This window comes from Bos grunniens, chromosome 24 (assembly GCF_055505025.1).
Source record: "Bos grunniens cultivar Pamir isolate PY7600 chromosome 24, Bosgru_T2T1.0, whole genome shotgun sequence".
In the NCBI taxonomy this organism is placed as follows: domain Eukaryota; kingdom Metazoa; phylum Chordata; class Mammalia; order Artiodactyla; family Bovidae; genus Bos; species Bos grunniens.
In genome coordinates this window covers 22,127,690-22,140,592 of record NC_141188.1, presented here as the reverse complement: position 1 = coordinate 22,140,592, position 12,903 = coordinate 22,127,690, and the positions used below count along the sequence as shown (strand labels likewise).

Sequence of the window (12,903 nt, the reverse complement as noted above, 5' to 3'; positions counted from 1 at the left end):
TAATACAGGTTCAATTTGGGGCTTCCCCGATAGCTCAGTTGGTAAAGAATCCACTGCAATGCAGGAGACACTGGTTTGATTCCTGGGTCGGGAATATCTACTGGAGAAGGGATAGGCTACCCATTCCAGTATTCTTGGACTTCCCTTGTGGCTCAGCTGGTAAAGAATCTGCCTGCAATGTGGGAGACCTGGATTTGATCCCTAGGTTGGGAACATCCTCTGGAGAAGGGAAAGGCTACCCAGTCCAGTATTCTGGCCTGGAGAATTCCATGAACTGTGTAGTCCGTGGGGTCGCAAAGAGTCGGACACGACTGAGTGACTTTCACTCACTCAGTCAAGTAATATTTGTGTCAGAGATATTATGGATACGAAGAGCCACTCTCCCCTTTATGGGTATTGCTCTTCTACTGGTTATTCGGCTCCATACACCCAAAAATCCCTGGAGGAGGAAATAGCAACTCACTCCAGCATCCTTGCCTGGAGAATCTCATGGACTGGAGTGCCTGGCATTCTACAGTCTATGGGGTCAGAAAGAGTCGGACACGACTAAGCAACTGAGCACATAGGCACACACCCAGAAAACTAATTCTCACTGATTTGATCTCTTGGATACCCCCATAATCTAAGTGGAAGAAAAAGAAAAAAAAAGGAAATTTTACTAGTCATTGTTTGGGGGGAATTTACTAGTAGTTGACACCAGAGGTTGGAGTCACACCTTAAAGGAACCAGCACACTGAGGGGACCCCAAGATCCAGAATGGGTCCCCAGCCACAGGGCTGGAACAGCATTTTTTTTTTTTTCATTCCACTCTGAGATGATTAGCTTCAGGGAGCTGATTTGTGGTAGGAACCACAACTCTCCAAAGGCTTATTGATAAACCAGAACTGCAGCTTACAAATTTACATAGTCAAGATCCCTTATGAATGTAAATGGGAGGAAACAGGAATGAAGTGGGACTCTGAACCTTCTTCCCTTTGGGGGCATGTGGCCAAGCACTTGCAGCTGTGTTCCCTCTTCTGGGAAATGGGTGGCTCTAATATGGAAGAACATCTGGAATGATGTAAAAGCTTCACTGTGGCCGATGTGCTGTTCCTTGGACAGAGATGTTCTAGGAGAGTTGGGTGAACAGGACGACTGAAAAAAGCGTAAGCTTCCAGGAGCCCGCTGGGAGCAGCCCTACCAGCTCAGGTCATCCTTTGCCAGCACTGCTGACCCCATCCCTGCAGCCTCTCTCTACCTGCCACTACTCATCTGCCAGCCCTTCTCCGTCCACTTTAGGAGATGACAGCTGACCAGCACACTCGGGCTAACAGCACTTTCACATTCCTGAGCTTGGCAGTTGTTCATTGTCATGTTTCCAGGGCTGGTTATTTACATAAGAAAGTTATTCAGCTTTGATCAGTCACCTCAGACATGCAGATGACACCACCCTTATGGCAGAAAGTGAAGAGGAACTCAAAAGTGTCTTGATGAAAGTGAAAGAGGACAGTGAAAAACTTGGCTTAAAGCTCAACATTCAGAAAACTAAGATCGTGGCATCCAGTCCCATCACTTCATGGGAAATAGATGGGGAAACAGTGGAAACAGTGTCAGACTTTATTTTTGGGGGGCTGCAAAATCACTGTGGATAGTGATTGCAACCATGAAATTAGAAGATGCTTACTCCTTGGAAGGAAAGTTATGACCAACCTAGATAGCATATTAAAAAGCAGAGACATTACTTTGTCAACAAAGGTCCGTCTAGTCAAGGCTATGGTTTTTCCAGTGGTCATGTATGGATGTGAGAGTTGGACTATAAAGAAAGCTGAGCACCAAAGAATTGATGCTTTTGAACTGTGGTGCTGGAGAAGACTCTTGAGAGTCCCTTGGACTGCAAGGAGATCCAACCAGTCCATCCTAAAGGAGATCAGTCCTGGGTATTCATTGGAAGGACTGATGCTAAAGCTGAAACTCCAATACTTTGGCCACCTGATGCGAAGAGCTGACTCATTTGAAAAGACCCTGATGCTGGGAGGGATTGGGGGCAGGAAGAAAGGGGACGACAGAAGATGAGATGGCTGGATGGCATCACCGACTCGATGGACATGAGTTTGGGTGAACTCCGGGAGTTGGTGATGCACAGGGAGTCCTGGCGTGCTGCGATTCGTGGGGTCACAAACAGGCGGACATGACTGAGCGACTGAACTGGGCTGAACTGAACTGATTACTCAGAGAAGAATACCCACTCCAGTACTCTTGCCTGGAAGGTCCCACGAATGGAGGAGCCTGGTGGCTACAGTGCATGGGGTCGCAAAGAGTAGGACACAACTGAGCGACTTCCCTTTCACTTTTCACTTTCCTGCATTGGAGAAGGCAATGGCAACCCACTAACCCACTCCAATGTTCTTGCCTGGAGAATCCTAAGGACAGAGGAGCCTGGTGGGCTGCTGTCTATGGGGTCGCACAGAGTTGGACACGACTAAAGTGACTTAGCAGCAGCAGCAGCAGAAGAGAAGAATATGTGTCCCATTTGCCTGTGGCTTATGTTTTTGCACCAGAGGGAAAGCTGGGGTACCCTATAGTATGGTAGAAATCAGATTAGCCTTGGTTTTCTTTGACTTCCTCTAGAAGTTAGCTGTGTGACCAGTCACAGAGTCTTCTGGACCAGGAGGTTTTGTATCTGAAGCTGGGGATAAGCACCACTCTGGTTGATTTCCCCCCTTCATTTTGAAGGTACTGTGGCAGTGTTCCCTGTGGCAGTGTTCCCTAAGGCAGTGTTTTAGTGCACGGTTTTGGTAGTGCTTTCAGTTCAGTTCAGTCACTCAGTCGTGTCCGACTCTTTGTGACCCCATGAATCGCAGCACGCCAGGCCTCCCTGTCCATCACCAACTCCCAGAGTCCACCCAAACCCATGTCCATTTAGTTGGTGATGCCATCCAGACATCTCATCCTCTGTCGTCCCCTTCTCCTCCTGCCCTCAATCCCTCCCAGCATCAGGGTTTTTTCAAATGAGTTAGCTCTTCGCATCAGGTGGCCAAAGTATTGGAGCTTCAGCTTCAAAATCAGTCCTACCAATGAATACCCAAGACTGATCTCCTTTAGGATGGACTGGTTGGATCTCCTTGCAGTCCAAGGGACTCTCAAGAGTCTTCTCCAACACCACAGTTCAAAAGCATCAATTCTTTGGTGCTCAGCTTTCTTTATAGTCCAACTCTCACATCCATACATGACCACTGGAAAAACCATAGCCTTGACTAGACGGACCTTTGTTGGCAAAGTAATATCTCTGCTTTTTAATATGCTATCTAGGTTGGTCATAACTTTCCTTCCAAGGAGTAAGTGTCTTTTAATTTCATGGCTGCAATCACCATCTGCAGTGATTTTGGAACCCCAAAAAATAAAGTCAGCCACTGTTTCCACTGTTTCTCCATCTATTTTCCATGAAGTGATGGGACTGGATGTCATGATCTTAGTTTTCTAAATGTTGAGCTTTAAGCCAAGTTTTTCACTGTCCTCTTTCACTTTCATCAAGAGGCTTTTTAGTTCCTCTTTCTGCCATAAGGGTGGCATCATCTGCATATCTGAGGTTATTGATATTGGGTGAAGTGCTTAGATAACAACAATGGATTTATGTTACCTGTTATCAGCTAACTCTTCATAGTTACACTGAGAAATGTATCCCAAAAGAAATTTAGCAAGTGGATGTTTTTTGGTCTTATTCACTTTTAGACATTATTCTTTACAGAAACCTCCAGGTAAGCCCCAGTACTTTATCTCAATAGAAGAACATGTTCTTTTACAGCACTATTTACTATTTTGACATTTATTTGAATTATTTTTGAATTTTTGTTTTTGTTGTTCAGTTGCTACATTGTGTCCACCTCTTTGCAACCCCACGGACTGTAGCATGCCAGGCTCCTCTGTCCTCCACTGTCTCCTGGAGCTTGCTCAAACTCATGTCCTTTGAGTTGGTGATGCCATCCAACCACCTCGACCTCTGCTGGTGCCTCCTGCTTTTGCTTTCCATCCTTCCCAGTATCAGGGTCTTTATTTTTGAATAGTCTTCTGTATTTGACATTCTGCAAGATTTTCTGACAGCAAGTAAGTAAAAGTTTGAGGGGTTCCCAGCCCCACAATTGGCTACTCCATTAATCACCAAGATGGTTCCCTTTCTGCAAATTGCATTGGATCATACATGGGTTGGCCATTAGGCCCTGAAGCCACAGCACATGGGTTTGATGTGAGTGGCTTCCTGTCCTGGCAGGTGTGCCAGCTTTGGGGTCTACACCTCTCCCCCACAGACACCTGAAAGCCTTGGCTCAGAAGTTTGGACTCAGGGAGAGTATTTTGGCCTATACTTTATTTCTGATAAGATCAACCTCATTCTTATGATGACAGCACAAAAGGGGAGAGATTTGAACCCCAAGATATCTGAGGGCCCATTCTGAGCTTTTTGCTTAGAAATTCTGAGCTTGAGTATATGTCTTTGGAATAAAGCATTTAAGAGAAGTTTGATAAATATCTTAAGTCACTTGAATTTTGTTGTTGTTCTTGTTAAAATATTCAGTATAGTCTTAGTTCTGGTTAGCTTGTAAACAGTGTGGCAAAGCTTTGAGGATCAAGTTACCCTCCAATTTCTAATTCAGTTTTAATAACCAGCATCCACTTCTATAACATGCTTTTTTTAGGGGAAAATGAAACAGATAGAATGAAGCATGTCTTTCAAACCCCCTTTATAATTTAAATCCTGAGGTTTGGAAATTGTTTTCTTTCTATGGTTGCTGAATTTTTAAAAGAGTAGGAATTTGGAGACTTGGGGGAATACTTTGATTTCTACTTCATAAGCAACGTATTTGACCTGCTAAGTGAAGTTCTTGGTCTTCTCTAAGTACCATAAAACGTGAAGGGAGTTCCAGTTTGCTTTTTTATTTGTTTATTTCAGATTGCTGGGTCTTTGTTGCTGTGCGGGCTTTTCTCTATGCGACGAGCTGGGGTACTCTCCAGTTGCGGTGCACCCGCTTCTCGCTGCGGTGGCTTCGTTGTCGCACAGCATGGGCTCTGGGGTGCTCAGGTTCGTTAGTTGTGGCTCCCGGCTCTAGAGCGCAGGCTCAGTAGTGTGGCACATGGGCTCAGTTGCCCCCAGGCATGTGAGATCTTCCCAGATTAGGGATCGAGCCTTTGTCTCCTGGATTCACAGGCAGTTTCTTTACCAGTGAGCCAGGAGGGAAGCCCTCTAGTTTGCTTTTAAGAGCAGAATTATTGAGGAACTGCCTCTTACTCCTTTTCCATAACAACTGGTGGTTACAGTTTATCTAAACCCTAGATAGCCAGGTTCTGTACAGGCTGACTCCATGCCCTCCTTGTGGGCTGAAAATTAAACAACAGCAACAACAAAACCAGCCAAGCTCTATGGACTCCATCGTCCTACTCAGTCCCCGCCTCCCTGACGTGGAGGTGACACTGGAGTCCCAGGTTGTCCGTGGGACCTCCCTGGTCTTCCGAAGCCCCACGGCCTCCACTTTATGCTGTGTAGGAACAGAGAGGAACAGCTGCTGTGGAAAGTAAGGCTCACACTGATGATAAGAAGCACAGTTCACCGCTGACTACATGTTCCTGTCCTTGAGTGAAAGGCTTGTCTCAGATTCCTGTTATATACTGTGATTTAGCTGCATATTTAAAGCAACATAAAACATAATTTATTATGATGGACGGGAGAAGGCAATGGCACCCCCCTCCAGTACTGTTGCCTGGAAAATCCCATAGATGGAGGAGCCTGGTAGGCTGCAGTCCACGGGGTCGCTAAGAGTCAGACACGACTGAGCGACTTCACTTTCACTTTCCACTTTCATGCATTGGAGAAGGAAATGGCAACCCACTCCAGTGTTCTTGCCTGGAGAATCCCATGGACGGAGAAGCCTGGTAGGCTGCAGTCCATGGCATCGCACAGAGTCGGACACGACTGAAGCGACTTAGCAGCAGCAGCAGCATTATGATGGACAGCGCTAAAATAGAGTAGCAGTTTTTCCTAGAATGTAATTATAGTTGATCCTTGAATTATGCAGAGGTTAGAGACCCAGATCCTTCCAGGAGTTGAAAAATGGTGTATAGATTAAAGTCAGCTCTCCATATCTGCGGTTATTCCATGTCCGCAGTGCTGTACCCGTGGTTCTGCACCCAGGGATTCAGCCAGCCGCGGATCATGTGGTACCATAGTATTTACCTTTGAAAAAGAAAAAAACTTCCTATGAGTGGATCCACACAGTTCAAACCCATGTTATTCAAGGGTTGACTGTATATAAAAGTAGGTAATGTGTAGCCCAAAGGCTGAATGTAGACCCTCCCCTCCGTGTGGTTCCTCCAAACCCTAAAATAAGTGGGCTTATTTGTATAAGCGGGAACCTGAAGGCTGTCACACCGCTCTTCGGGTCCCTAGAAGCCTAGAAGGCCGGCTACATCAGCTCTGAGCCTCTCCTCCCCAGTGTAGGGGCCTGGCTCTGGGACGTTGCTCTCTGTCCTCAGTAGCCGGACTCTGATGGCCCCTGGCACAGGTAATGCTCTCAGCCGTGTTGTGTGGAGGTGTTCTGAGTCCTGTCTCCAAAGCAGGTTGACTGTCTTCTTAAAGGCTGGGCTACAGCTTCCTGACCTCCTGCCGCCCAGGGACCTTCAGTGGGTACTGAGCATCTGGAAGGCACTCAGGATGTTGAAAGAAGAATCAGAGCATCTTGGAATTGGGAAGGACCTTAGATGGCCTGGCCGGCTCACCCCCATCCAGGTTCTGAATTTCTTCTGCAGTAGCCTTAGCAAGGGCCACCCAGACCTTCTGATATGGGGAATCTATGCCCGCAGCATCTGACTGGTCTCAGAACCACTGCTTCTGAGACTGACTCCGTGTTGTTCTGGTTACTGTTTTGTGACCAGTTGCTTTATCTTCCCAAGTGCTTCATGCTCCATAAGAATGAGAATCAGTTCTTACTGACTGCCCTCAGTGTTAGACAGATAGGCAGAGTTTTTAGCCTGTAAGTCATTTGTGGTGAAACCGCCCCTTAGAACATGAAGGAGCGCCAGGCGGAGATGAAATGGCATTGGAGGGTCACTGCCACAGCCCTTTGAGAAGCCTCCAGTGTCTGAGCCTTGCAGTGCTGTGTGCACTGGCATCCATGCGTGTGTCCCCGCCCCTCATTCGTGGTCCTTGCTCCCGCTGCCACGGTGGGCCTGCCTCTCCCGGTCCATCACTGGCCTCTCGTTTACCTCCTCTCAGCAGGTCAGGAAGCTCGGTGGCCACTCCTGCTAGAATGTGTCTTAGAATAAGCACAGCGGATTTTTAAGAGCTCTGAGATGATGAGCAGCGTGTTTCGACTTGGAGGAATGGCTGTGCGGCCTCCACTGTGACTGTGCCAAGGTTTTGGAGGGTTTTGATAGCATTCCAGATACTTGAGGGCATCAAATTGTGTGAATTCTGGAAAAATGAGCATTTGGTGTAGAAATCTTTTGAAGTCAGGAATTCTTATTCCTTTCAAGTCTGTACAGCAATGCTAATGAGGTATTTCAGAAGAGAAGCTGTGCTGGTTGTATTTTGATGATTAGTTGGGACATGCTAGCAATTAGTACTATTCATTTCCATTAAATTAATGTGTCAATGCTCTCTTTTTTCTGAAGTAGTTTAACTATATAATATGTTTGTGATTAATTTTACATAGTAAGGCTTCCAAACACACATAAACATCAACTTAGACCGAGTAGAAGCCAAATTCATAGAAGCCTAAGATCATGACTCAGAAGAGTTTAAGGGTTTTTTAAAAATAAAGTTACAGGGGCAAAAGATCTCTAAGCAGAGCCTTCATAGCAAAGGAGAAGATGACGTGAACAGGCATGTTGAGACTAATAAGGAAAGAAGACTTCCCGAGAAAACAGTGGTTTCTTACTTAGAGAACCTTGTAAGGGAGAGTGGGTCCTTGAGTACCCTGTCAGCCAAGGCCCCATGACCACAGAGATGCCCGGGAGGCAGCCCAGCTGAGACCAGCTGATGGGGCCGTGGGCTGGGCAGCAGCCAGGTTCTTTCCCACGAAGACACTGAGGAGGCTTAAACCACATAATAACAGTCCACCCACCAATGAGGGCGCCAAGCCTGGGCTTGCTGGGTTGTTTTATTTACTTGAAGACATTTTTTCTGCTCTACATGTACCGAGATAGCACCGTTCATTGTGCCATGCCTTCCTCTCCTACCCCCACCTTGTAGTTGCGGAGAAAAATACTCTGGAATTTAGTCTATTCCCAGTTAGGGAGAACAGAGAATGTGGGACATGGCTGACAAAAGGTGAACGTGCTCTAGAGGGTTCAGAGCCCTCGCTGGAGCTCAGGTCCCATTTTGATAAGGACGTCGCAGGGCGGACGGACAGAAGCCCAAGGCGCTGCTTGTCCTCTGCACTTGGTGCGGGGGGCCCGGCCGTGCTGAGGGCTGGGGTGGAGTGGGGGGTCAGAGCGGGCCGAGGAGACTGGCTCCACACACATTAGGGGTTGGGTTTGCAGGCCAAGCCTTGGTGAAGAGGGCACTCCGGCCTGCCCATGTGCAGTACTGACCCAGCAGCCCCTTGGAGGGAGATGCGGTTTCTGGTGTGTCAGAAAAATCAGCATCTCCACCACCAGGTGGCCTCTGCTCTGGGGCTTCCCTGGTGGCTCAGCTGGTAAAGACTCCACCTGCCATGCAGGAGACCCCGGTTCAATTGCTGGGTCAGGAAGATCCCTGGGGAAGGGACCGGCTGCTCTAAACAGGTGTGGCACGTGTATCAGATGAGTGACGTGTATGTAGCAGTTACAGGTCATGATAAAGGACGTGAAGAAAACAGGGTGACGTGAGTGACCAAGGGGCTCCTTTAGATGACGTCGTCAGAAAGGTTATTTCCCACGAGGGGAAATCTCTCAGACCTGGAAGATAAGGAAAGGCCAGTCCTGTGGTGACTGGTGAGGGAATAGCCAATGAGAAAACTCTTGAGTCAGGCACAAGCTTTAGTATGTGAAAAACACACGGTCATGTGACTAAAGAGAGGTGGCTGATGGGAGCACCCTGGGCAGAAGGGGAGTGACGGGGATGAGGACAGAGAGCCTGGTAGCGACATAAAGCTCGCAGGGGTGGACGCCACCCTGAATGTGATGCAGAGCCAGTGGAGGGTTGAGAGGGCCAGGGTCCCTCTGGCTGAAGTTTAGAGAAAGGGCTTCAAGGTGACAAGCCCAGCAGTACTAAGGAGGCTCTCATGGTGGTCTCGGGTGGACAGGGAGAGGGAGCTGTGGGCAGAGTCAGATAGCTGCCGACAGCCCTGATGGACGGAGTCATTGTGAAATTGGGAGGGAGGAGGGCAGTGTGGCTCCCATTTGCAGTGAGTGAATGGTGGGGCCTTGTCCCGAGGTGTGGACTTGTGGAAGGGACACGCTGGAAGTAGTGGTGGGACAGAATGAGCACAAGTACAAATCGAGAGAATTCTCTATGGGCTACATTGAACTTGAGGGCCCATAAGAGTGGCGAGGTCAGGTGCCAGGTCTGAAGAGCACTGAGTCATAAGTGGGATTTACAGTTAAGGGCCTGGATAAACTCACCTGGACAGAGTGTGTGGCAAGGGAGCAGGGGTGGGGAGTGAACTTTGAGGCCTCCCCACACCTGGAGGTTGAGCTGCTTAGAAGGAGCCAGCTAGTGTAGCCCCCTAGGTAGGAGATGGTGGTCAGCCATGTCATGAGGAAATTGTTTCTGGAGGGAGCAGTTGATTGTCACGGGCTGCTGAGAGTTGAGCTAAAATGAGCCTAGAAGAGTAACCACTGGACACCATGGAAAGTCAAAGAATTAGTTACTCAGTCGTGTCTGACTCTTTGTGACACCATGAACTGTAGCCTGTCAGGCTCCACTGTCCATGGAATTCTCCAGACAAGAATACTGGAGTGGGTTGCCATTTCCTTCTCCAGGGGATCTTCCTGGCCCAGGGATCGAACCCAGGTTTCCTGCATTGCAGGCAGATTCTTTAGTGTCTGAGCCACCAGGGATGCTTGGACAACATGGAGGCCATCAGCAAGCTTGACAAGAGTAGTTTATTCTGCGCCGTGGAGATAGGAGCTCTGTCAGATGGGTTGAGGAGTCTATGGGAAATGGAGAAGGGGAATCAGGGAGTATGGCAACTCTTTTGAGCAATTTTCTTTTAAGGGGAGCTGGATACCATGGCTCTGGCTGGAGAGAGCTATGGAATCGAGGAAAAGCCAGCTGGTTTACTAGGGGAGATGACAGAGGACAGGGGGTTGACGGGGAGAGGTGGGGTCATGAGTTTGGAGAAATGACTTGGGATGGGTGATGGTTTCACCCTGTCCCCCTGGCGTGTGCAGGGCTCCACATCCCGCCCTAAAGTCCACACCTGGCTCTAATATATTGATGTGAGGAGATGCCTGCAGGAGTCCCTGGGCCTTTCTCGGCGGCAGACCTGGTGGAGTGCCTGGAGCCGGTTTTCCGCAGCCACGGGGGTGGGAGAACAAACGTGGACTGATTGGTTGCTTCTTGGGAGATTCGTTCATTCCACACGCAAACACTGTTGAGGCCACTCTGACCCAGGTGTGGTTCCGACCCTGCAGACTCCATGCACAGCAGCCCCTCTCCCCAGGAGAGCTCTTTCTGCCCGTGGGGTAGGGGCGGAGGCAGAGGGGCACTGTCCAGCCACCTGCTGGGGGCCCCCTCAAGGAGCAGCCCTGAGGCAGGTGCACTGTTTCCTAGAAGGGGGATTTGAACCTGTTTCCAGGAGGAAGGTGGTGTGTGATTTCTTTGAGAAGGAGGAAATGGGGTGCAGGAAAGGAGACATGAGTCAAGGTTGTAGCAGCAAAGCCTGTGGGAAGGGGTCGGGGGCTGAGCGGGAAGCCCCAGGCTGCCACAGCCCACCTCCAACTCCACCCCACCCCACCCTACCGCCCAAACCCCACCCCCAGCAGCTGAGTGAGTTAGGGTTCAGTGTCAGCTGCATTTCTCCAGGTAAGTGACCTTCAGTCTGCATGAAGAGGGGCCCTGGGCTGGGTGTGGCTCCTCACGAGTGCAGTCCTCTGGGCCCAGGACTGTGGGGGTGAGGCCCCAGATGGCCTTCCCTGTGCAGTTTTAAGAACCCGGACTTGGTTCAAGCGTCCTGTCACAGCCTCAGACAAGTCATTTAGCTTGCCATGCCTGCTTCTTCATCAGAAAACAAATGAGACTTGATTGCGGTACATCACAGTGATCTAGTCTGGTTAAAACGAAGTTACCGACCCAGCAACTGCCGCCTCCTGTGTTGACAGAACTTGTGTGAGCCTGGGGGCCAAAGGCCTTGGGTTCAAATTCTGGTTCCTTTTCTAGCTGTGGTATCTTGAGTCAGGGACTCGGCCTCAGTTTACTTATCTGTGCAATGGGGGTAATACTGACACCTGCCTTCTAAGGTGTCTGGTGAAGGAATCTGCGTAACTGCTGAGAAGAGCAGCTGGGTGCCAGCTGCTGTCAGGACAAAGGCTGCAGACGTCCCTGCTGTGTGTGCAGCTGCACGACGGTTGTGTCTTGTCTCCACAGTTCCGCCTGGTGGTGAAGACAGCCCTGAAGCTGCTGCTGGTCTTTGTGGAATACTCGGAGTCCAATGCACCTCTCCTGATTCAGGCCATCTCTGCCGTGGACACAAAAAGGGGTGAGTGGTCCCTGCTTACTATGTCATCCAAGTAAAAGTGTCTCATGGAAGATTTCCACTTTTTATTTCCATGTTCAAGGCAGAATTGAAAAGGAACAGAATTCCCTTTGTGTGGACTTCTGACATCAGGAAACAGATGTTTCAGGATGCATATGTATAAAGATTAGGTGAGGGAGGGAACAGGGAAAGAAAAGCACCCCTAGCTGACCCAGGACAGGTCAGACTCCAGCTTATCCTTATGCTCCATCTTCAGCCACCACAACTGAATGCACAGAACCAGCTTGTTCTCTTTTCCCATCCTGTTGGAGTCACTTTGGCTCCTTTGTCTCTTCCCCTTCCTCCCACCTGCTTTATTGGCTTTCACCCCACAATGTTCCTTAAACATCTTCCCTCCCTTGCATCCTCTTCACCATCTGTCACTGGGCATCCTTTACTTCCCTGAAATGCTACCCGCCTCTCTGCTATTGGAGGCTTCTTCTAAAGCACAAATGTGGTCACGTCGTTTTCCGTCTGAAACCTGCCGGTGGCTCCCCAGTGCCCGGTTAGGGCCGACCCTTCACGTCCCATCCCTGTTTACCCACCACCCCCACCTCCCACCCAGCCTGTGCCAGGCCCGCCCTGCCTTGGGTTAGATGAGCATATTCTTTCAAAGCCCCGTGTGCCCCTCATCTCTGCTGTGCCCATTCTCCCAGGAGTGTGTGTCCTTGCTGGACAGTGGGGTGCCTGTCCCCTCTGGGTGTCCCAGCACCTGGCTGACCCATAGCAGGAAGGCCTAGTGCCGGCCTGCACACCTGATGACAAATGAGCTTTGGATCTGGTTTACAGCATGACATGCTGCGTCCCCTTTAATGTTGTGAAGTCTGATTCTGAAACAGGTTTTTGTTTTGTTTTATTCTTTAAAACAGCTTCCCTGGTAGCTTAGACAGTAAAGAATCTGCCTACAATGCAGGAGACCAGGGTTTGATCCCTGGGTTGGGCTGATCCCCTGGAGAAGGGAATGGCTACCCACTCCAGTATTCTTGCCTGGAGAATCCCATGGACAGAGGAGCCTGGTGGGCTACAATCTATGCAGTTGCAAAAAGTTGGAAATGACTGAGTGACTAACAAATACTTAGGTTTTGTTCCTCAGTAGGACATTTTTATTAATATTGTCATCCCCACAAAGACTCTAACAAGAACAAAAATTTGTTAACATTAATTATTTTCTTTTTATAATGGAAATACTCTAGAAAATTTGGGAAAAAAACAGTGTAAAGAA

The 12,903-nt window shown here is 49.0% G+C and overlaps 1 protein-coding gene across 15 annotated transcripts in view; it reads left to right on the top strand.

The window, feature by feature from the left end:
• FHOD3 (formin homology 2 domain containing 3) overlaps window positions 1-12,903 on the top strand; it is a 523,276-nt gene that overhangs the window by 317,490 nt on the left and 192,883 nt on the right. For all 15 annotated transcript variants that reach the window (XM_086372649.1, XM_086372648.1, XM_086372647.1 and 12 more), the window contains one exon: window positions 11,534-11,645. In XM_086372649.1, the coding sequence (XP_086228775.1) occupies window positions 11,534-11,645 (112 nt within the window). The remainder of the gene's footprint in view (window positions 1-11,533; window positions 11,646-12,903) is intronic.